At 43.2% G+C, this 23,678-nt stretch overlaps 1 protein-coding gene across 1 annotated transcript in view; it reads right to left on the bottom strand.

Moving 5' to 3' along the window:
- Positions 1-1,395: 1,395 nt before the first annotated feature.
- Positions 1,396-23,678, bottom strand: part of ACTL6A (actin like 6A) — a 33,529-nt gene continuing 11,246 nt past the window's right edge. Inside the window, exons 3-14 of the mRNA XM_075864050.1 lie at positions 22,523-22,697; positions 20,911-21,011; positions 20,700-20,797; positions 19,432-19,526; positions 15,518-15,624; positions 15,341-15,430; positions 15,195-15,256; positions 14,991-15,105; positions 12,642-12,722; positions 12,302-12,397; positions 11,879-11,965; positions 1,396-1,782 (exon numbers count right to left, since the gene is read on the bottom strand). Of these exons, the coding sequence (XP_075720165.1) occupies positions 1,702-1,782; positions 11,879-11,965; positions 12,302-12,397; positions 12,642-12,722; positions 14,991-15,105; positions 15,195-15,256; positions 15,341-15,430; positions 15,518-15,624; positions 19,432-19,526; positions 20,700-20,797; positions 20,911-21,011; positions 22,523-22,697 (1,188 nt within the window). The 3' untranslated portion in view covers positions 1,396-1,701. The remainder of the gene's footprint in view (positions 1,783-11,878; positions 11,966-12,301; positions 12,398-12,641; positions 12,723-14,990; positions 15,106-15,194; positions 15,257-15,340; positions 15,431-15,517; positions 15,625-19,431; positions 19,527-20,699; positions 20,798-20,910; positions 21,012-22,522; positions 22,698-23,678) is intronic.

The raw sequence follows: 23,678 nt of genomic DNA, 5'->3' as shown, positions 1-23,678 counted from the left end.
AAGTTGGGGAGGAAAAACTCGAAAGTGAAAATCCGAAAAATGGCTGTGGCAGGAAAGGGTTAAATCTATGTCTATTTAAGCGCATGTCTATTGGGAAGGAAGTGAGAGAGGAAGCTGTCAGCTGATGGCTATAATGGAATTTGTAGTTGACAGTAAGAGGGGAAGTACCAGTAAAGCTACATTCACACGAGTGTGAGTTTTATGCACGTAAAAAACACGCGTAAATCTGTCAGTGTGCGTTGCGTTATGGATCAGTGTGCTATGTGAGTGGAATGCGCGGGTGTGTGTCCGTGTGCTGTCCGTGGTTTTCACGCACCCACTGACTTCAATGGGCGGCTAGGCACGTGAAAACGCACCAATATACAACACGCAGTGAATTTCACACAACGGACACGCTGCGGCAAAAACAACGCATGTGTGAATGGCTCCATTGAAATCAATGGGTCCGTGTGCTGTGCGTTGTTTCAAGTGTGCATGTGCGTTGTTTCAAGTGTGCATGGTGTCATGCCGAGCATGACAATTTTTTTTAAAAATTTAGTCCCTGGGTCATGCCCCTCTCCCCCCTAGACCATATACTAGGCATAACAGTGTATTGAATTTGACTGGAGTGTTCCTTTAATGTTAAAATCTATGTACGGTAGGTTTACAAGTTTTTATTTTTTTGTTTCAGGGGATATCCGTTTTTTTAATCAGATTGAAGCGAAGGCAAGAGAGATCATATGTCAAAGTCATGGCTAATAAATTTAATTTTACATCCGGCAGTAACTTAGCAATATTCTGTAGTCAAACATACAAAGAATACATCAAACATCCATTATAATCCAAAATTGACAAGGTGTGTAATATACACTGTATACTGAATTCTACTGAAGGCTACTGAAATAGGCTCACTACCAGCAGAGTTAACACTCTGGGTACTGATATCCATCATTGTTTAAAATGTTTTTTAAATGAGACGCATTTTTATACATCTGTTGTCGTCGGACCCATCCCCCAATCATTAAAATGCTGTATTATTTAACAGCACGATGCAGACGCTGTCACGAGACCAGAAGAGGAGGCTGCTGTCAACACTACAAAGCAGATGCCTGGCAGCTCCTTCTGAAAAGCTGCAGTCAGAAAGGTGGCTACTCTATATCGGATAGCTAGCCACCTTAGTGCAAGTGTCGAAACGACTTCAGTCTCTTATCGATATATATATTGTACAGGTTTTTATTGTCTGAGAAATAGTAATTTTTGTCTGCTATTGAAACATGAAAAAAGAACCAGACAGAAGTTTATTATATTTAGGCAGTAACTTTAATGTTAAACAAACTAATGAATGATTCAATAACAAAATGCTAAATATATATAAAAAAAAAAAAAAAAAAAAAAAAAAAGCTGCTTAAATATTTAACAAAAAAAAATAAAAATATATAGCAGCTTCTACCTAATCTCGTGTGTTGACCATGGTACCTGTCCTGTATATCACATTGCCAGAAACTGCATTTACGAAGGGAAGCTCCATGGGAGGATTACAAAACAGAGGTTATTGCTTGGAAACAGATGCATTGTATGCAAATGCTCGCTACCCAGATTTCTATTGAGGAGTCAAACGTCTATAGGAGGCTGTTAACTACAAAAGAAGTCCATTGGTTTCCTGAGTGCGCTAAAGCTATTTCAGAAAAGGGTACAAGACAGGGCAGTGGCCTGATAAGAGACTTAAGGGCATTTTCTTTCCACACACTGTTTCCCTCCTTCTTCATATTCCTGCTTAGAAATCCACATCTGTTGAAATGTTCCCTGCAAGATAGACAATTTAGATTTAGAGGATAAGTCAGATCACATTTTTTTTTTTTTTTTTAATCAATCCAATTTTATTGTTACGAACATCAAAAAGGATAACACAATTACATTCATATTTCAAGTATTTCAACATCGTATACAACAATTACAGCATGTCAGAAAACCCCCAACATCCCCTCTCCCCCCACCCTCCGCACAGCCCCCACCCATATCTCTACCAATTGTTTGTAATACCAATCCGAAAAGGAATCCGTTCTATTGACATGTTTCTCCTCCACCCCTTCTTTGCTCCAACCTCGGTCACCTCCAATTCCTCAGATGACCCGTGCCCGTATTCTACTCAGGTCAGGTGATACCACCTCAGAGCAAGCCAGCCATGCACTCCATTGTTTATCAAATTTTTTTCCCCGTGCCTCTTTTTGAAAATATCTTATACTCCATCAGGATATTATGATTCAACATTCCTACAATTTCCCTCATCCCTGGTGGCTCCGCATCCAGCCAATGTTTAGCAATACATTTCCTCGTCTGATATAAAATTTTTGCAATTGCCAGACCCACCATCCTGTCCCTCTCCAATTCCCCCACCGCTCCCAACAACATAACTTTAGGGTCTGCTGCCAGTTCCAGACCATACACCTGCTTTATCAGATCCAATATTTCCCCCCATAGTGTCCTCCGGGCCTCACATGTCCAAAACATATGGTATATGTCCGCCTTCTCCTCCGTGCACCTAGGACATTTAGCATCCGCTCTAATACCCATCTGTTTTAATACCCACGGGGTGCGGTACACTCTATGTATCAAGAGTTGGGATCTCCTTTGCGCCAGACTGAGTGATAAGTGACATGTGGACGCTAATATCTCCCCCCACTCCTCTTCGGTCAATGGACCAATATCCTGTTCCCATTTTACTTTTACGATCGTCATCGGGTCTCCCAGGTGTTTGGACAACAAACTCCCGTATGCCGTCAAGATCAGTCCTTTGGTCGTGTCTGCCCGTCCCACATATTCGAGGACCCCCAGAGCACAGACCGTCAGGTCCACCACATGCGCCTGTAGGGCATGACGGATCTGCAAATATTGGTAAAACATACTGTGCTCCAGTTGAAATAGGTCTTTCAACTGCTGAAATGATCTCAGCACGTTATCATCATACAAGTGCTGTAATCGCCCAACCCCTGCCAGCTCCCATTTTTGCATGCCCTCTAATTGGTACAGTTCCCCCAGAACCGGATTATGCCATAAGGGAGTATATTTGGTGCACATTCCCACTCCCAAGATCTGTTTGCATTGCCACCAGACTTTATCAGGAGCAATGTAGGTTTAGCACTCGCCAGTCTCTTAAAGGTATACGCTTCCAGACCCTCTAGCGGGTTGAGTCCTCCCCCCATGTATGACAATAAGCATGCGCTAGATCCCCATGCCTCCGAGTCCTCCCACCCTTTAAACTGTTGGCTTTGAGCGGCTAAGAAATATATCCAGGCGTTTGGCAGTGCAACCCCCCCCTTCATCTTTAGGCAATTGCAGTTTCTCCAATTTTATCCTCGGAAACCCCTTTTTTCCAGACCAGATCCCGAAAGAGATTATGCATCATAATCAATGTTTAGGTATCCATACTGGGGAATTATGAAGAATATACAAAACTTGAGGCATAAGGATCATCTTGATTAGATTGGTCCTTCCCAGAGCAGAGAGCGGGAGCCTGTTCCAGCCGTCCACCTTATGTTTCACCTTGGGCAGCAGTGGTAAAACATTCAAAGACATATATTCTTGAACCTTAGCCGTCACCTTAACCCCTAGGTACGTAAACTCAGATACTATCGGAACCCGTAGTCCCACTCCAGTGTCCACAACATTAACCGGGTCAAGTGGCATAAGAGCAGACTTGGTCCAGTTAATATTTAATCCCGAAAACCCCCCAAACCTTGTGATCGTGTCCATTACTACCTCCAGAGTGTTCTCAGTGTCTGCCATATATATTAATATATCATCTGCATATAGCGAGATTTTTTCCTCCATTTCCCCATATTGCAAGCCCCGTATGCGCTCCTCCTGTCTTATGAGGCACGCCAGTGGTTCCACCGCTAAAGCAAACAGCAATGGCGACAGTGGGCACCCCTGGCGCGTACCCCTGGCCAGCGAAAACTTTTCGGACAATGCACCATTCACCCGTATGCGAGCTGTAGGGGCCACGTACAGCAACTGTACCCATTTCACGAAATTAGGGCCGAATCCCATCTTTTCTATTACCCGCCATAGGTATCTCCACTCTACACAATCGAACGCTTTCGCGGCATCTAGCGTTAGCACAGCCCTTCCCCCACGAACGTCCGGTATCGCCTGAAGATTTAAAAACAACCGCCTGAGGTTAACAGCCGTCGATTTGGAGGGCATGAACCGACTGGTCTTCATGCACCACTTGCTGAACCACCTTATTTAGCCGCAGCGCTAGAACCTTTGCCAAGATCTTAACATCCGATGTCAGCAAGGATATCAGTCTATAGGACTATCTTTCCCCTCTTTCGGGATAACCACTATCGTTGCTTCATATAGGGAGTCTGGCAGTTTACCTCTGTCAAAGCTGTCCTGTAGAGTGATTAAATATTGTGGTGCTAATTCCGTTCCATATTCCTTATAAATCTCCCCTGGTAACCCATCTGGACCCGGAGCTTTCTCATTTGCCATATCCCTTACCGCCTGTTCCAACTCCTACAAGGAAATAGGTGCCTCCAAGCCTTCACGGGCCTCAAGGCCCAATGTAGGCAAATTAATGCTTCCTAAGTAATCTTCCAGTTGCTGTGTGTCGTAATGCGCTTTGGATGTGTATAGGTCAGTATAAAACCGCTTAAATATTTGCAGGATTTGCCCCGTGTCTGTCTCCACCCGCCCCCCTCCCCCCGAAGACCATGAATAAAATTATTACTCCCTTGTGGCTGTGCCATCCTAGCGAGTAACCTCCCCGCAGTTTCCCCTTTTTCATAATATTTCTGTTTAAGGAATAAGCGTTTATTATCCGCCATTGCTAGTTGGTGATTTTCCAACAGCATCTGAGCCTCAACCCAGTGTCTAAGTGTCTCCTCTGATCCCTCCTCCACATGTCTCCCTTCTGTTTCTGTCACTCGTTCCTCCAAGCTTTCTCCCAGTTGCCTAGACTTAGTTTTAATTCGCTTAATATATTGAATGAATACTCCTCTCAGCCATGCCTTCATGGCGTCCCATAACACCCCTTGCGGCACCGACTCAGTATTAAAAGTAAAATATTCTGTGATCAGGTCCCTTATTTCCCCACCATCCATCAATTTCAGCCAGAACGCATTCAGCTTCCAATTCCCGGGGTTCCTGGTAGGTCTTACACCCACTTCCAGTGTCACCGCCATCGGAGAGTGATCCGATAATGCCCGTTGTAGATATTCAATTTGCGCCACATACGGTACCGCTGAGGCGGAGCACGCTACCAAATCTATTCATGAAAGAGACTGGAACGTAGACGATGCACATGAGAACTGCCTCACCCCTGGATGTTTATCTCTCCAAATATCCCGCAAGCCAAGTTCCACCATTAATCTTCCAAAGGCAGTCAGGTCTCCCCCTTGCCCACCCCCTCCCCTATGAAATCTATCCAACCCTTCAGACATCACTGCGTTAAAATCCCCCATCAAGATTAACGGTACCTCAGGCCACCTGGAAAGTTTTTCCGTAACTCGTTTAAGTACAATGCTAGAATAAGGCGGAGGGATATACAGCACCACTAGAATACATTCCCAATGATATATAGTACAGTGCACTCCCACATATCTCCCCTCCTCATCAGAGAAAGACGAATGACAGACAAAGGGAAGGCTCTTATGTATCAGCAAACTCACCCCCCTAGAATAAGTCGTATGGAAGGAGTGAAACCCATGTGCAATCCACACTCTTTGGAATAAGGACACAGATTCTCTAGTCAGATGCGTTTCTTGCAGCCCCACTATCAAGGCACTTTGTTGTTTAACCCAATTGAAGATTGCCTGTCGTTTCCTAGCTTCCCGTATTCCCCGGACATTCCAGGATAAGCATTTAACCGACCCCATCAGGCGTCATATCATAGAGAAATCCGTTGCTACTCCAAACTGGTACCCCCGAGATACTGGGCCGTGCGTCGCCTCCCTCCTCCCCGTACAAAACCTCCCCTCCGAAAAGGGTCAGAGCGACATGTACTGTCTCTCCTATTCAGCAGAGGCACACCGTAGTGTGAACTTTTGACATGCCCCAATGGCATCTCCAACTTAACCATGTAACTTTCTCACCACTTCCATTGAGCTGTGGCTCCCACTGCTTTTCATATGTATTAAACAATCCCACACAATCAGCAGATTTTGCAGATACATTAGGTACCCAGTAACGATCCCACAATATCATTGCCAACAAGTACGGCCAATTTGTTAAAAGGATATCACCCTGTCGCATGTCAGACAAGGGTGCTCGCACATAGAACAGCAGAACAACATGTAATATGCTACAGTCCCGCAAAAGACTCCTTGACTCCAAACTTCACCGCCTAGGCAGGCTTTCACGCATCCTCTGCTCCAGCCGGTCTCCGCAGCCGCGTCTCATTGCAATCCAGCCATCTGGCAGCCTCCCTGGGGTTCTAAAAGAATTAAGCAGTCCCAAATGCAACTACCCGCAATTTAGCCGGATACATCATCGAGTATGGTATGGACAAGTTCCTCAGACGCTTCTTTACGTCGCAATATTGCAGCCGCTTCTTCTGCACTTCCGTAGAGAAATCCGGGTAGAAGGATATTTTGGCGCCATTAATGGAGATATCCTGCCGTTCCCTTGCTTTCCGCAGGATCTTATCTCTATCTTTGTAATGTAACAGCTTCACTAAGACCGGTCTCGGGGTCTCCCTGGCGGTCCCGGTCTGGTAGGTACTCTGTGCGCCCTTTCAACAGCATATAAAGGAGACAGCTCTTCCCAGCCAAACTGCTCCAGCAGCCATTTTTCAAAAAACTCATCTGAGTTATTGCTTTCCACTTTTTCCGGCACTCCGACCAAACGCACGTTGTTTCTGCCTAACCGGTTCTCTAAATCATCCGCCTTGGCCTGCAGGGCAACCACCGCCAAAGAATGTGACTGTACATCACGTCTGAGCTCCGGTATAACATCTTCCACTTCAGACACTCTCCCCTCAATAACTGTGGTTCTTTCTGCCACTTTCTGCAAATCATTTCTTAACAGGATGTTTTCCTTCAGGCTTCCCACCTGCCCAGTCAGCATAGATAAAATCGAGGAATTCTGCTTTACTGCAGCAAGTATGTCTGTGAGGGACGGCTCTTTCACCTGGTCTCTCCTGTGATGCGCTCTGCCACCATCCTCATCAGCCCGCCTGTCCCGTCGCTGACTACCCAGCTCTTCCTCCTCTTCACTCACCGTGTCCTCCCCCAGCACGGAATATCTCGAGCCAGATGCCAGGCTGCCCGCCTTCCCACTGCTAGCCACCGGCGTCTTGCCTGCTGCAGAGCCGTGTGCACGAGGAGTTCAGACCGCATGTGCCTGCTCCTGCAGTCAATCTCCTCGGTGCCATCTTGGCTTCCCGGCCCTGGACTCGCCGGCAGTGTTTTTTGCTTTTTAGATCGGGTCATTGCAGCTGTGCTAAGCGGTATCGTCTCCTCCAGCTGCCCCTTCTCCAGTTCGGTGAGTATTACCAGGTAAATCAGGGATATTCTGTACTTTCAGGATGGATACAGCGGGAGCTCCAGCGACACACGTCCGCTTACATCTGCTGCTAGGCCACGCCCCCCAGATCACATTTTTACTAGCACTTAAAGAGGCTCTGTCACCAGATTCTCAAATCCCTATCTCCTATTGTATTTGATCGGCGCTGCAATGTAGATAACAGTAACGTTTTTTTTAAAACGTAAATTTTTGGCCAAGTTATGAGCAATTTTATATATATGCAAATGAGCTTTGAAATGGACAACTGGGCGTTTTTTTTTCGTTATGTCCAACTGGGCGTGTATTGTGTTTTTAACTGGGCGTGTTTATGTGTATGACGCTGACCAATCAGTGACCCGTCAGCATCATACACTCATCAACATCTGCACGCTCCTCTCCTGAAATATTCTGTGCTGCTGTGAACTCTGCTCTTACCATTACGTAGCTCTCAGTCTGTTACCTCTCCTCCACTCCTGTCCTCAATAACACCTTCACATGATTGGCAAGTCACCGCCCCGCACAAGATCCTACTGCACGGCTGGCAGCCGTCATCTGTATAGCTAACAGCACGGTTGTGTTGGAAGCGCGCCCTGCTGTGTCTCACTTAGCAGCTGGGTGTGTTCCCCTCATCTAGCTGCTACGTTCTATCCTGACCGCCGGTGAATTCTCTGCGCGGTCTTCGCAGTGCTGCTACCCCATTTACCTACGGGAGCAGAACGCGGCTCCTGAAATACTCTGTGCTGCCTTAAACTCTGTGGACAGGTCAGGATCCCGTTTTTTTTAAATGCTGCTGGGGAACCCGCTCGAGCCACTATATAAGGCTGCGCCTCCATCCTCTTCTGCCCCAGTCACTTATTACCAAGCACTTTTAACTTTCAGATTGGTTGCGCTGTGAATATTCAGAGAACGTGATTGGTTTATGTGCAGGGTAATGAACATACATACAAGCAGTAGAAGACTGACTAAGGGCTGAGCATTTCATTGAATTCAGTCTTCTACTGCTTGTCTGTATGTTCATTACCCTGCATATAAACCAATCACGTTCTCCGAATATTCACAGCGCAACCAATCTGAAAGTTTACAGTGCTTGGGAATAAGTGACTGGGGCAGAAGAGGATGAAGGCGCAGCCTTATATAGTGGATCGAGCGGGTTCCCCAGCAGCATTTAAAAAAAACAGGATCCTGACCTGTCCACAGTTTAAGGCAGCACAGAGTATTTCAGGAGCCACGTTCTGCTCCCGTAGGTAAACGGGGTAGCAGCACTGCGAAGACCGCACGGAGAATTCACTGGCGGTCAGGATAGAACGTAGCAGCTAGATGAGGGGAACACACCCAGCTGCTAAGTGAGACACAGCAGGGCGCGCTTCCAACTAGGGATGCACGGTGCATCGAAACTTCGATACGGTTTCGATACTGTGCATCCCTAAACGGTTCGATACCGCTATTTCCTGTATTTCGATACTGAGCTGCGCAGCCGTACAGCTAAGTATAGTAATACATGAATGTATGGGAGCGCGGCTGCGGCTGTGTAATTCAGCCACAGCCCCGCTCCTGAGTCATGATAAGTTTGCGGGGTTAGGATGATGCGATGCGGCCAGCGCTGCACTGAGCGGCGGCACTGGAGACAGAACATGGCGGGCGCACTACAAAACACCCCCATGTTCTGTCCTCAGTGCCTGAACCGCCGCTCATTAATGCAGTGCCGGCCGCATCACCTCATGCTGACCGCGCGCGCACTTCCTGTCAGGAGCGGGGCAATGACTGTATTACACAGCCGCAGCCCCGCTCTATAACGGCGGAGATCAGAGAAACCTCTCATCTCCGCCGTTATTCCCCTGAATGCTGCGATCACAGCTGACTGCAGCATTCAGGAGAAAATGAGCAGGGGGGATGCCCCTGGATCGCGTCACAGGGAATTCCTGTGACGCGATCGAGGGCCATACCATATATGGGCAGACAGCCCAGGGTCTATTGACGGACCCCAGGGCTGTCTTATCATATTTCTTGTTGTTAGGGCATACTTGGGTATGTCCTAACAACTGCCTGTGTGCTATCCGTCCACAGGTTAATGTACTGGCACATATCGGATATATGTCAGTACATTAAAGTTTAAAAATAAAGTAAAAACAAAGTATTGTTAAATTTAAAAAAAATACACATTCACCTTTTTTACAATAAACATTAAAATAAGTCTCAATACATAAAATATACACATTCAGTAATGGCGCGCACAACAATTTTTTTGCATCATTTATGATGTGTACGCTGTAAAAAAATAAAATAAACACTGCTTTCATTCACTTATTAATGTGAGGCGCGAGGTGCGATGAATTTAACCTCCATGTTCCTCACATTAATAGTAATTAACCCCATCACGTACCTCACACATTAACCCATTATGACTGAGAAACATGATGGGATTAATTACTATTAATGTGAGGCGCATTCAAACTTCATCACACGTCGCGCCTCACATCAGAAAACGGAAGAATTTATTTTTTTTATTACTCTTGGCAAAAGTATCGAAATTGGTATCGAAATCGCAATACTAAACGAAGTATCGGTATCGAAGTCCAAATTCTGGTATCGTGACATCCCTACGTCCAACACAACCGTGCTGTTAGCTATACAGATGACGGCTGTCAGCCGTGCAGTAGGATCTTGTGCGGGGTGGTGACTTGCCAATCATGTGAAGGTGTTATTGAGGACAGGAGTGGAGGAGAGGTAACAGACTGAGAGCTACGTAATGGTAAGATCAGAGTTCACAGCAGCACAGAATATTTCAGGAGAGGAGCGTGCAGATGTTGAGGAGTGTATGATGCTGACGGGTCACTGATTGGTCAGCGTCATACACATAAACACGCCCAGTTAAAAACACAATACACGCCCAGTTGGACATAACGAAAAAAAAACGCCCAGTTGTCCATTTCAAACCTCATTTGCATATATATAAAATAGCTCATAACTTGGCCAAAAAAGAACGTTTTTTTAATTAAAAAAAAACGTTGCTGTTATCTACATTGCAGCGCCGATCACATGCAATAGGAGATAGGGATTTGAGAATCTGGTGACAGAGCCTCTTTAACCTATCCCACACCCCAAACTGCTCAAAAATGAGGCTCCTGCAACAGATGTAGTGGTCTACCGGTCCCAACTATTTCAAGGCCAGGACTGCACTGACACTTTTTGTAGTGCTCCTTATTGATGGACTATTGAGCTGCAGCCCAAATGTCTACACTGAGCTGCATACAATCTTGTTGACTGCAGCTGTCATTTTATAGTCAAGATTAACCATCCGCATTAGAAAAAGTCTCAGTGTAGCCCTGGCCTAAAGCGCGCCTTTATCTGGCACCGAACTGCTCTGCACATCTCAATTCGGAGGTGTTTCTAGACAAATCTCTTTCCTCCAGGACTTATTCTAAGCTGCTCAGACATTAAATAATTGTTAGACAAGGCATCTTCTTATAACTTATGGTTCACAATCGCATTAGCTAAACAGAATCGCGCAAGTAAAAATTCCAAAACATGCTAGGAGTTCGCCACTTCTTTCATAAAAGCAAGTTTGGTGAAGGGATAACAGTGGCCGTCATTTACAGCCTCCAGGAATGTTACCCAGAAGAGCTTCTGACCCTTCTAATACAAGGAATAATCTGGATTACTGCTTATGAAAAAAGTTGTAAACAACAGGCAGAGCCACCAAAGAGTGGTAAGGGGTACGAGCACACTCATATGTGGGGATGGCAAATCAATTCCAGTTCTGGCACCACTTCCATAATGATGAACCGTTCTGCTCAATCACAGAGACAAATGTGCAGCCCGTCAGTCATTCCTAGGAGGCCCGGAAGAGGAACATGGTAAACCTGGTAGAGGTTAACCCCCATCAGCTTTATGTCAAGGCATTACAATGCTTGAGCCTTCAGGTGAGTAACTTACTGGACACCAGGTATTAATTAACCTCCAGTACTAGCTTACTTACCATCTTGTTGGCATTGACCCCCCTGTAGCCCACCAAGTATAAAATATATTTATGACTAATTTATCCTGATCCAGGGGTATCATGATTACCCCCCCCCCCCCCCCACCAAGGCACTTACCTCTACATCCCCCTTCCACCAGCAACATTTTTGCAATAAAACCCTAAGGCTAGATTAACACACAGTGTTTTCTTTATGTTTTTGGTAATTTTTTTTGCCCAAAAACACTTTGGACAGATGTTACTTTAAAGTCTATGGTAAATTTTGAAAAAGCCTACATACACAGCGGTTTTTGTTTTTTTTTTGAGTCAGAGCCGTGTTCTCCAAATGCAACATGCTCTAGGTATGCCTTTTATGTGGTATTTTTTTTTTTTATAGATGAACGGCCAGTCACCTACATATAACTACTATTCACTTACCAGAGAGGCAAGGATAGAACCACCAATCCAAGAACTAAACCTTCGCTCTACTGTTGTGTTATTTGCAATCAACTTTAACCTCATGCTCTAAAAGAGAAAAAAAAAAAGTCATTCAAATAATGATTACATAAGGATTACTTAAAATTGGAATATTTTATTCTTACATCTTAATAGCAGAGCAATAAAGAAACCATAAGCACCATATCACCATGCACATATCCCTACCTTATAGCAGCCTATACAGATGCAGGAAGATAAATACACCCCACACCAGATGTAGTTCCCCAAATCATCTCTAGAGGGCAGAATTTTGTATAAGCATTGCAAGCTCTACCAACTATGTAACCCAAAAGCAGGATAACCCAATACATAGTAAATTTCATACTTATCATCCTCCCATTTGCAGTAAACCAAGACACATACCGGTGGAGTCTTCTGAGAAAGTTCTCGCGTCAGCCTGTCTGTAAAGCCTTGTAACAAGGTATTGCCTCCTGCAACAATCACGCTCCCGTACAATCCCTACAGACAGAATAGGTCAATAATAGCTTCAACCAGACAATGTCCAAAAATTATTTCATTGTGTGGGCACACCAGGGTTTTTTTAATGGAACAGTAGTTCTCATCTTGTACGTTAAACAGAATGAAAGATCGGCTTTATAATCAAATCAAAGAATTCTCAGACAGACAATATGATTTTTTTTGTTTTCAAGACAGTTTAGCGTCATGTTGATTTTTAAGCCACTTGTAGCACTACTGTACTTACCGGTCTGATATCAATGTCACACATCCCAACACTTGTAGTCACAACATGACTGACACCAAGCATAGTATTACCGGACAAACCCTGGAAACAAAAAAACATCTTTAGAATATGTCAAATGACCAATTAACATTCCTAGGATAGGTCATCAATATCAGATCGGTGGGGTCCGAGTACCGGCACATCAGCTGACTGAAGGGGCCACAGCATTCGTCGCCGTAGCCTCTTCAGTGCTTACCAGGCACAGTGCAGTACACAAGAATGGGACCGGAATTGCAATCCCAGGCACAGCTGCTACAGAAGTGTACGGCACTGTAAACAGGCAAAAAGGCTGCCGCCCCATCAGTCAGCTGATCGTGAGGGTACCGGGATGACTACCCCCACCGATCTGATATTAGTGGCCTAAACTAAAAGTTAAATGAGCTAGTATTCAATACATGTGTGTACTGTATAGTCTATCCATCCAAAAGTATAATATATAGATAGATAGATAGATAGATAGATAGATAGATAGATAGAGAGAGAGATTTTCTTGTTTTATGTAAATAATGTTTAGCCACTTTAACCCCCTCCCAAAATTTGACGTAACCATACGCCAAAGTCGGGTAGGGGGAAGTATGCAGTGAGCTCCCTCCATATGATGCGGATGTCGGTTGTTTGTTACAGCCGACACTTCAGAGTCACAGCAGCATCAGCATTTAAATCGTTAGAAAGAGGGGGGCGACCCCCTCTAACAGCTCATTGCGCCCCCCGCAACGCAATTGCGGGGGGGGGGGGGCGATGGTTGCTATGGCTGCCTGGGGGCCTAATGAAGGCCCCCAGGTCCGCCATCTTTGTACACCTATTAAGCCTTGCCTCCGGCAGGGCTTAAGGGATACCTGTCAGAATCACGATATACTGCAATACATTAGTATTGCAGTATATTGTGCAAGCGACCTAACGATCGCTGGTTGAAGTCCCCTAGGTGGACTAATAAAAAAAGTAAAAATTTGTTCGTTTTTTTTGGTGTAAAAAAAAATACAAAAATATTAAAAGTTCAAAACACCCCCGTTTTCCCACTAGAGCATAGTAAAAAAAAATAAAAAAAACAAACATAATTGGTATCGCCGCATCCGTAAAAGTCTGTACTATTACAATATATCATTATTGAATCCGCACGGTGAACGTTGTAATAAAAAAAAAAATTGTAAACGCCAGAATCTATTTTTTTGGTCACCTTATCTCCCACAAAAAATGAAATAAAGAGTGATAAAACTGTCACATGTACACCAAAATGGTATTATTAAAAACTACAGCTTATCCCACAAAAAATAAGCCCTCATACCACTTAATCAACAGAAAAATAAAAAAGTTATAGCTCTCGGAATTTGGCGACACAAAATAAATTTTCTTTTTTACACTTAGGTTTTTACTTGTAAAAGTAGTAAAATATATAAAAAAAACTATATATATTTGGTATCGCCGTAATCGTATTGACCCGCAGAATAAAGTTAACATGTTGTTTTAATTGCACAGTGAATTGCGTCTTTACACACACACACATACACACAAACACAAACACGTGTTTTCAAGAGAGAAAGCCGCTGCCAGAAGAGTTTTACCTACTAGAGCACAAAAGGATCGGGAATGTTGACATTCAACATGCCTGACTCTTCTCTCTCCGAACATTAGCGGTTTGGGGAAGAGTCAGGACAACACCACACACAGATGTATGTTGGCCAAACCCAAACCTCTAATGCAGGGGTCAGCAACCTCCAGCTGTTGTGACACTACAATTCCCAGCATGGCCTGGCAGTTCTTTTGGCTGAAATAGTAAAGCCTTTGGCTGTCACGGCACGATGAGAGTTGTAGTTTCACAACAGCTGGAGTAAAGAAGATTGCCGACTCCTGCTCTAGTGTGCATGGCCAGCTTAATGGGCCGAGTGCAGATTCTCAAGAACGCTCATTCACGCTCCCCACAGCCAAGTCTCTGCATAGTGATCCCCTGTTCCCTGCAGTGAAATAGCTTTGCTTGTCTGGGAAGGAGCAGAGCCTCTGCAGTAACATGGCAGTATAGCGGTGAAGATTCCTGCTTCTCAGATTGTTAGGACTGTAAAGCTGGATTGAAAGTAAGAAGGGCATATATTGTCAGCTTCCAGATTTTTTTTTTTAGGCTAGAAACACTGCAAATTACTCTAAAACGGGCATTTCAGGAGTTTTATTATGAAAACTATCCATGGGATTACCCTTTTAACGTGTAGACAATAAATGTCAGCACATGCACCAACATACTGGATGTAGACAGTCATTTTAACACCACAATTTACTCTGTAACGAATGAGATCTATTAATTAAAAAAAACAAAAAACTAACCTTAACATTTGAAGGATCAAACAATCCTTCTGGAATTTTAAGACGTTCAGCGCCAAAATCACAGTTATAACCGTTTGGATACTCGTAGTGGACAGTAGGCATCTGGGCTGCCACCCTGCAGAAATGTGACAGCACAGCGCTTTTTAAGTCTTTCAACTTTACAATGCAAATCTATTAGACTGAAGACCTCAAGAACAAACTTACTGCTCATCGTAGGTGGAATCTGAAACTTGAAGAACAGAGGCTTGGAAATCCTGTATTACGGACTAAAAACAAAAAGGAAGAATAAATTGCCATTTTGCAAAATGTAGACAATAAACACATGTACAACATAGTAACTTTGCACTTACACTGCACATATAATTGTGCCAAGAACGAGTGACCTGAGGTAGCTTCTCTTTTCTCTTCCAATTAGCTGGTGCTCCTTCCCGTACTGGTTCCTGAAATGCCACAAAAACAGGATCTCACCATGGAGCATTTTTTGCCTAGTTACACCTTTAGAATATAGATTATCAAGCAGTTCTTACCTTTGAAGCAATCAAATATGGAGGGATCAAGTCCACACTCATCTCTTGAAATAACTCTCTACACTGCATAGTAATGAAATCTCCAGCGAGAGGAGATTTTACAATCCCTATAAAAAAAAAAGATATTAGAATAATCAGAAAGTTGAAAATCTTAAATATAGATACACATCAGAATTGACATTCCATGTCAAGTTCTTACAATAGCCTCCTTTAAATAGTAGATTAACTCCCTGGTAGGGGTACACAGGGATACCCTGTGTGTTCCCACAACTCCGCACGGCAGCAACCAGTCTCAGAGCGCAAGATCTCGCTGGCTATCGTGAGAGCTTGTGTTCTTTCTAAAAGGAGCTCTATCTACTGTATTAATACAGCAATTATCGATCAATAACTGCTATATTAATGCTCACCGATCAATAAAATCGTAAAATCATTCATTGGGGGACACAGAACTATGGGGATAGGTGCTTGACACTAGTAGGCTGACACTAGGTAGGAAAGAATCTTGGCTCTGCCCAGGCAAACCATACTCTTTCCACAGACAAGGAGCTAATCCGTTTGTGCAAAAGCAGTAGATGACAAAAGACAGCACATCTAGCGTCCCAGGAGAACAACCAACCATAACCAAAATCATGGGCCCAGGAAAAAACAAAAAAGAAAAGGAGGTCAGGATCTGGCCCCCCCCCCCCCCAATGAATTCAACGAGAAAGGATTTTTACGGTCAGTACAAAAATGTGTATTTCTTGCTGCAATCATTAAGAGATGCAGCACCATGGGACATCCTAAAGCAGTCCCAGAGTGTTTCAACTTTTACTTCCAAGGTATCTAAAATAAAATGTAATACACCCCCTTCAATGGAAAAATATTTCTGAGCTATGATGCAGTACAAAAACAGTATCTATAGTTAGAAATGTCCAGGACATGAACAGTCTTAACAATTCGGTTGTCAAATGTCCCAGTTAGGCAACCGCTACATCTAATGACTAGCAGTGCAGGTAGGGTGATACAGCCTTTCCCCGTTTTCCCCTGCTAATGCCTTTAACATTGTCTGGTTGACAGGTCTAGAAAGACCGCGGAATCTCAGAACCACGGCTTAAACAGCCACAATGGTAAAGGCAGCTGAGGTAAAGAGGGGTGGAACAGTGGACCTTGGGAAAGCAGGTTGTGTTGCGGCGGAAGGTGCAATGGGCTGTGGCAAGTAGATTGAATAGGTCAGAATTCCAAGCCCCACGAGGCCAGTCTTGGGCCACCAGGATGGCTGAACTGCCCTCTGCCTTGATCCACTTAAAAGCTCTTGGCAAAAGTGGAGGGGAAGGGATACAGAAAAGAGAACCTGTCCCAATGTGTGACCAAGGCGATAACAGTGAGAGCCTTAGGATCCTGAGCCCTGGCCACAGACTGCATTCTTGCGACGAAATACGAAGAAAGCGATGTCTGGAGTGAACCCATCGCTAGAGGTCTCCCTAGGCTTGGGTGAAGGACAATGGCATGTCAAAAAAACTTGCATTTTGCCGTTAAATTTGCGACTTCTCTATACTCAACAGATTTGAAAAGTGACAAGAAAAGTGACAAGAAAATTGAGTGTGGTCTCCAAGCAGACCTAGTTTTAATCAAATGTATTAAGTAGAATTCTTAAAATAATGGAATTTTTGTCCTAAATCTACACTGCTCATAGCAGGCTATTTGTTTTCCTGGCTCTCAGACAGTACAATATGCGCCAAGAGGTGTGCGCCTTAATAAATTTGGTACAAATCGCACGAATGATCTTTTTTACAAAAACTGGTGTAAGATACACCAGTCTAAGTAAATATGGGCCACTCTATCCAACTATATATATACTTAGATTTTTTTTAAACTGTACTTTGAAAAAAATAGTTGGAAAAACTCATCACAGATACAAGTTTGACGTAAAGGTTGCACGTCCTGAGCTCCAAACCACCAGCCAAAATGGAGTAGTGTGCCACAATGTTGGCTGTTTTCAACATCGTGGCAGCAATAGACAACAATTAAGTTTATAACTAAAATGATCAATGAAAGAAAGAAATACTACATAAAGCCCACAAATAGGCCATGCAGAAAGAAAACACAGCGCGTGCCTTTCTCAACCACAATGGGGGGGATTTATTAAGATTGGTATTTGATACACCTGTCTTAATCTAAAAAAACACTGGAGTAAGATGCGCATCTCTGGCTGACCATGCACCAAGAAAATCAAATTTACGCTATAATTTACACCAGTTTTCTGGCGTAAATGGTAGTAAATTCATAAGGCTGTAGTGGCCTCACCCCTTTTGCTATACCTCACTCACTTTTTTCTTAATGGTTTTTTAATTTATTTTTTCAAATTGCGAATTTTCTGCGCCATAAAGCTGGCGTAGAGTGCTTAAAGGGCTTGTCCACGACCGGACAACTGATGACCTACCCATAGGATAAGTCATCAGTATACGATCGGTGCGAGTCCGACACCCGGACCCTGCACCGAACAACTGCTCCGGCTACCGGATGACCATGCCGGAAGCAAACGGCTCCGGTCACGGAATAGCAGCCGAGCTTCAAGTGAATAGGGACAGAGCTGCAGTTCTGCAGAACGGCCGCTACGCAGTGGTCGAAGCCATCTGCTTCCAGCTCCAACTACTGCATACCCTTCAAAACATCCAATGCCTGGGAGGGTGTCAGACCTCTACCGATCATATACTGATGACCTATCCTGTGGATAGGTCATCAGTTGTCCGGTCGTGGACAACCCCTTAAAAGGGAATGTGTCATCAAAAAAACTACCTATTTTGGGTGTTTGTTTTTTTTAATATATATTCTTTGTCATTATCTTTATTAAAAAGTTCTCCTAAAATCTTGCAGTTTCCAAACTGGCCACTGATCCTCACAATAGACTGACACTTCCTGTTCTGCAGAGATCTCTTCTCAGTAGTCATCTTATTATCATCATAGGCAGGATTACAATAAAAGGTAACACCTCTATATTAATAATACAGGATCCTTTGACAATAGGTGATCGACACAGCTCCCCTTCTATATCTTTCTGTACAATGACCTCTGCACAGGTTACAGAGCATGCCTAGAAAACCCCCATAGAAGTCAATGGGTTCCCTCCTGTTCACAGGTTCCTATGGTCCATGTGGCTGCTGAAAAGCCTATCTTTAAATGCTGTTAACAGCAGCTCAGGTGAGATGGCTGCCCCCATAATCATGTACAGAAAATAGGATAACAAAAATCTACAATCAAAAAATATAAACAGATCGGAAAAAAGATTGTTTCGCTATCTGGATTTAATTATAAAAAAATAAAATAAAATATAGGTGACACTTTCCCTTTTATAAAATTCCCCCCATTGTGCAAGATTAATGAAAACCGTCTCACAGAAAAAACGGCTTTGTTGCTTATAGCAACCAATCATAGCACATCTTTCAATTTTTAATAGCACTATAATAAATGAAAGCTGCACCTTGATTGGTTGCTATGGACAACAAAGACAGTTTTCATGAATCTCCCCAATGTGTGAACATGATTTTATTTCCACTTGTTCATTGCCATGGAACACGTGAGTATTCCAGTAAGTTACAGCAGGCCTTCAGCGCAAGACAAAATTGAGGCGGTTATCCTGTCAGACAACCATACTATAAAATCACCAGCAGTCTTGTCTGGGGAGAGCACTCAATGCTGGCACTGTGTCCCTTCTACTTATTGCCGCAAACAAAACACGGGTCTCATTTGTCAAAAATGCCTAACAGTTCAACTGTCATTGTTGCCCAAAGCAACTAATCAGAGCTCAGCTTTAATTCTTCCAGTGTACTTTATGAAATGAAAGCGGAGTTCTGATTGGTTGCATTGGACAACCAGAACAGTTTTAAGGTAAGACCGTTTTGATAAGTGAGGCATTGGCATCATTCAAACTGTCTTACCTTGTTGAAGTACATATCCATCATGTACAGGGATGGCTGTAGTGTGTGTGGAACCACTATCCAAAATCAGACCCGTAGAGCGACCGTTGGCAAAACTAATTCCAGGAGTGAAGGAATCACTTTATTCACATATTTTCTGATGCATAGAATTCTGGACCAAAAAACTGGCGTGCATACGTTGCGCCAGATTTATTATGTGTTTTAGACACTTTTTGCGACTCATGAGGGGCGTGTCTTAAAATGCACCAAAATGGAGCAAAATATTTGTATAAAGTAAGTCAACCAAGAGAAGCCAGGCAAGGAAGAGAAAAGTTTTGAACACGCCTAGCAAGATGTACCAAATGTATTATACATATACAACATGCGCCACTATGATAAATTTGGTGAATCTCCTGCCTGCCTGCTTTAAAGGGGTTTGCCAAGTTATTCAAAAGAGTGCCAGGGATGCATAAAAAAGCCATTACTCACCTCACAGATACCCAGCGTTTCAGCGCCGCCGCTTCGGTCCTCCTAGTCGCTGTTTATTGGCATGACTGCAGTGATTACCTGTCCGTATACCCACGTGATCGCTGCAGTCAATCACTGGCCTCAGTGATCCTGCGAGTATACAAGCACATCATCGCTGCAGCTAGGTCAGAGGAGGACTGTAACGGCGGCCCTGGAACGCAAAAGATCTGTGAGGTGAGTAATAGCCCATCTTTTTTAATGCATCCCTCCTACCACTACCACTTTTTTGAATAACTCGAAAAACCCCATTAAGAGGTCTTAGATTAAAACAATACAATTAAATCTGCGCCATTATGCTCAAATAAAACACCAACTGGATTCTGATCATTGTGATAATGGTGGTTTGTCATAGGCAAACAAGACTACAAACTGGGGATTATACTCAACGCACGAACAGTATCTTACGGACTACAGGATCAGCTGTCACCGTGTCACATGTGGGGGAAGAAAATGGAACTTTTAATGACGCACTACAGTACATAATTCTCCAATACATGTCCTAAACTTTGCAGCAAGCTGATCATCTGCTTCCTTTGTTATGCCTGTGATATCTCTGTATGTTCCACCTACACTATACAATACATAGAGGTATACAACGGGGATAGAAATGTTCACCTAAGTGAAGCACTCCTAGAAGTTTAAATGCAGCAAACTACTACATTTGATGGAAATGGTCAGTCAATTACAAGAGGTTTGAAACTATATCTTTCACAAAAACTTGAGAAAAGTATCTCATGGTACTAGTACCAAAAAAAGGATACGCAGTGAGAACTGCAGTCTTGCAGAGGAAAAACGCTGGAATATTATAATGCTCAAACATCAGTTCTGTCAATTTCTCTCGCTTCGCCCTCGTATTCCACTAAGAAAAAATGATGGAAATATGAGTAAGGAACCAAAAGACCACACATTAAAGCTCATAATGATGCTCATTTTTTTTCTTTGCCGGCTTATAAATAAAAGATAAGTACTTACAGCAGCCTCGGACATCAGAACTGGATGTAAACTAGCTTCCGACTTAATGTGCATTTTGTAGGTATGGTCTAAGATGGCTTGAAAGCTGTCCCAATCTTCAACTATAAAAAAAAAAAAAAAAAGCAAAAATTACTAATATAAGAACTCTAATAAATTAACCATTTATGATTCTTTTGAACTGACTTCAGAACTACATGAACATTAAAGAGCAAAGCAAATAAATGTTATTCTTTGTATAATAAATTGTTATACAATTTTCCATAGACTTTCTGTATGAATTCCTCACGGGTTTCAAGATCTCTGGTTGCGGTTATACCTTCGTTGTGAACTTCCGGTGGATAAAAAAAACCAAAAAAAACCTGTCCATGTCATGTGACGATCACAGGCGCAGGACTGACACACATTACAATACAGTAATCAGAGCTGTCGTGAACCTGACCGCACAGATCTTGAATACGTGAGGAATTGATACAGAAAGTATATTGAAATATTGTACAAGTTTTCAGTATACAAATAAGATTTATTTGCTGAAATTTGAATACCTCTTTAACGAGGCCTAATTTTGGCCTCTAATGAGAAAGTAATTTTTTCATTGTAGAATTTATAGCCATAACTTTTTTATTTGTCCTTGGACATAACTGTATGAGGGCTTGTTTTTTTTGCTGGATGAGTTGTATTTTTAAATTTTGGGGTACATAAAGTTTATTGGATATCTTTTATTATTTGGGTAGTTACGATCGTGGCGATACCGTGTATGTGTATTTAAAAATATATATTTTCTTTACTCTGCCAAAATAAAACCACTTTTTATGGAAAAAAATGCTTTTATTATTTTATTTTTAACTGTGCCACTGTCTTTTAATGAACTTTTTTTTTTACATTCATTTATTTTTTTTAGTTCCACTAGAGGATACGCTTTCATCGCTTCTATAATGCTTTGGTACACTTAATATACCAAAGCATTACAGTCTGTCAGTGGCAAGGCCTAATAGGCATAGAATCATGCCAGGCCTGGGGGCAAACCACGATCGGGCCACTGTTGGGTGACAGAGGGAGCCATCTCCCTCTGTAAACCACTTAGATGCCGCTGTCTGTATTGACCGCGACATCTAAGGGCTTAAATGGCCAGGATCGGAGGGAACTCCGTTAGAGCAGGAGCCCGGCTGTCAGACAGGCTAGCACCAGTTCCTCCAAGTACAGGGCACCCATGCCAGGCTTATTCTGATGCACCATAAAAGTGGTTTATGCATCGGAATAAGGCTCCTTAGTGACTGCTGTGAAAATCCGTATTGACAGTCACCAATGAGTTAATACGATCAGTGTATCAGCTCTAAGAGGTAGTGTCCTGGATGAAAAGTTTCCCCATGCATGCAACATAGGAATGGGGTATTTTTTTCTAAAATGTAACAGTTATCCAATTTTTTCTAAAACTGTAAAAAGTTCTTAATTCTTATTATGTGTTCTAATTATGTGGAAATACAGCATGAGGCCATAGTACTAGATTTGTTTTGTAGGTCCTAACTAGTAGTTAAGATGTCAAATTTAGACTAGAACATAAAAAAAATGTCTAACCACAGTTTTCCATTAGAGTGAGCCTTTGAATAGATCTTACTCATTCCATTTTTGAGCGGTGAGAAGGCCTCCATGTTTTCCCGTGGTACCCTGAGTGAGTTGGTATCTATGTAGTATGTTGGACCTCTTGCTTTGTTTTGATCGCCATCTGTCTCCATTGGTGTGCTTCCATCTTCCCTGTCAAGTACTACACCAATTGTTGTAGGAAAATCTACCTGCAATATTTCATAAAAATAAAGTGGTTAAAGACTACTACAAACTACTGTTTATTTACGTTCTTTAAATAATGTTTTTGTTGTTTTTTTTTTTATTAGATTGTACATTGCTTTTTATATGGTCGTTTTTTCCCTTATTCAGATGACCGTGTCAATGGTATATGGACTGTATGTTGGCTGTATTTCCTGGACTGACCACAGTTCAGGGAGTCGGGTGCATAGCATCATAGTTATCTTTGCTAGGATTCCCTACCTCCCTGCGGGAATATCGTCCCGTACTGTAATCATGTTTTCAGTACGGGACAGTATTCCCGCAGGGGACGCAGGGACCCTGAGCATCATAGATAACTATTATGCTAGAAGCCCGGCTCCCTGAACTCTGGTAAGTCCGGGAAATACGGCCGACATACGGTCCTTATATCACAGACCACACACCCCTGTCTGAATACGGCGTTAGTTTTAATTTACCTATGGTCTGAATATGCTCACATCTGCATCAGGGCATTCCATTGCTCTGCTCCATCACAAGAGCAGAACAAAGGAATGACGGAACAAAATGGTTCTGTTGCAACATGGACATCATTGGCGGCCGAAGGAACCCATTGATTTTAATGGGTTCCGTCAGGTGTCCTTTGTTTTACCGGAAGAAATAGTGCAGCATGCTGCACTATTGTTTCTGGTAATCTCTGCCGGATATGCGACGGTGGCCCCTAATGTAGCCTTCAACGCACATGTGAACAGGCCCTTAAGGTTTTGTGACTGTGTGAGGGCCAATCCACATCGACAAGCTGGTAGGTCTTCCAAGGTTCTTTCACCATGAAATATGTATACCGTTAAGCTTCGTTCACATCTGCGTCGGGACTCTTAACGGGTTTCCGTCTGAGCTTTCCATCAGGGGAACCAATGAACGGAATTCAAACTGAAACCATAGGTTTCCGTTTGCATCACCGTTTATTTTAGTGGTGACGGATCCAGTGTAAA

Source organism: Rhinoderma darwinii, chromosome 4 (assembly GCF_050947455.1).
Source record: "Rhinoderma darwinii isolate aRhiDar2 chromosome 4, aRhiDar2.hap1, whole genome shotgun sequence".
Taxonomy (NCBI): Eukaryota; Metazoa; Chordata; class Amphibia; order Anura; family Rhinodermatidae; genus Rhinoderma; species Rhinoderma darwinii.
Note: the sequence above shows the minus strand (reverse complement) of the source record. Positions and strands in the feature narration are given on the sequence as shown.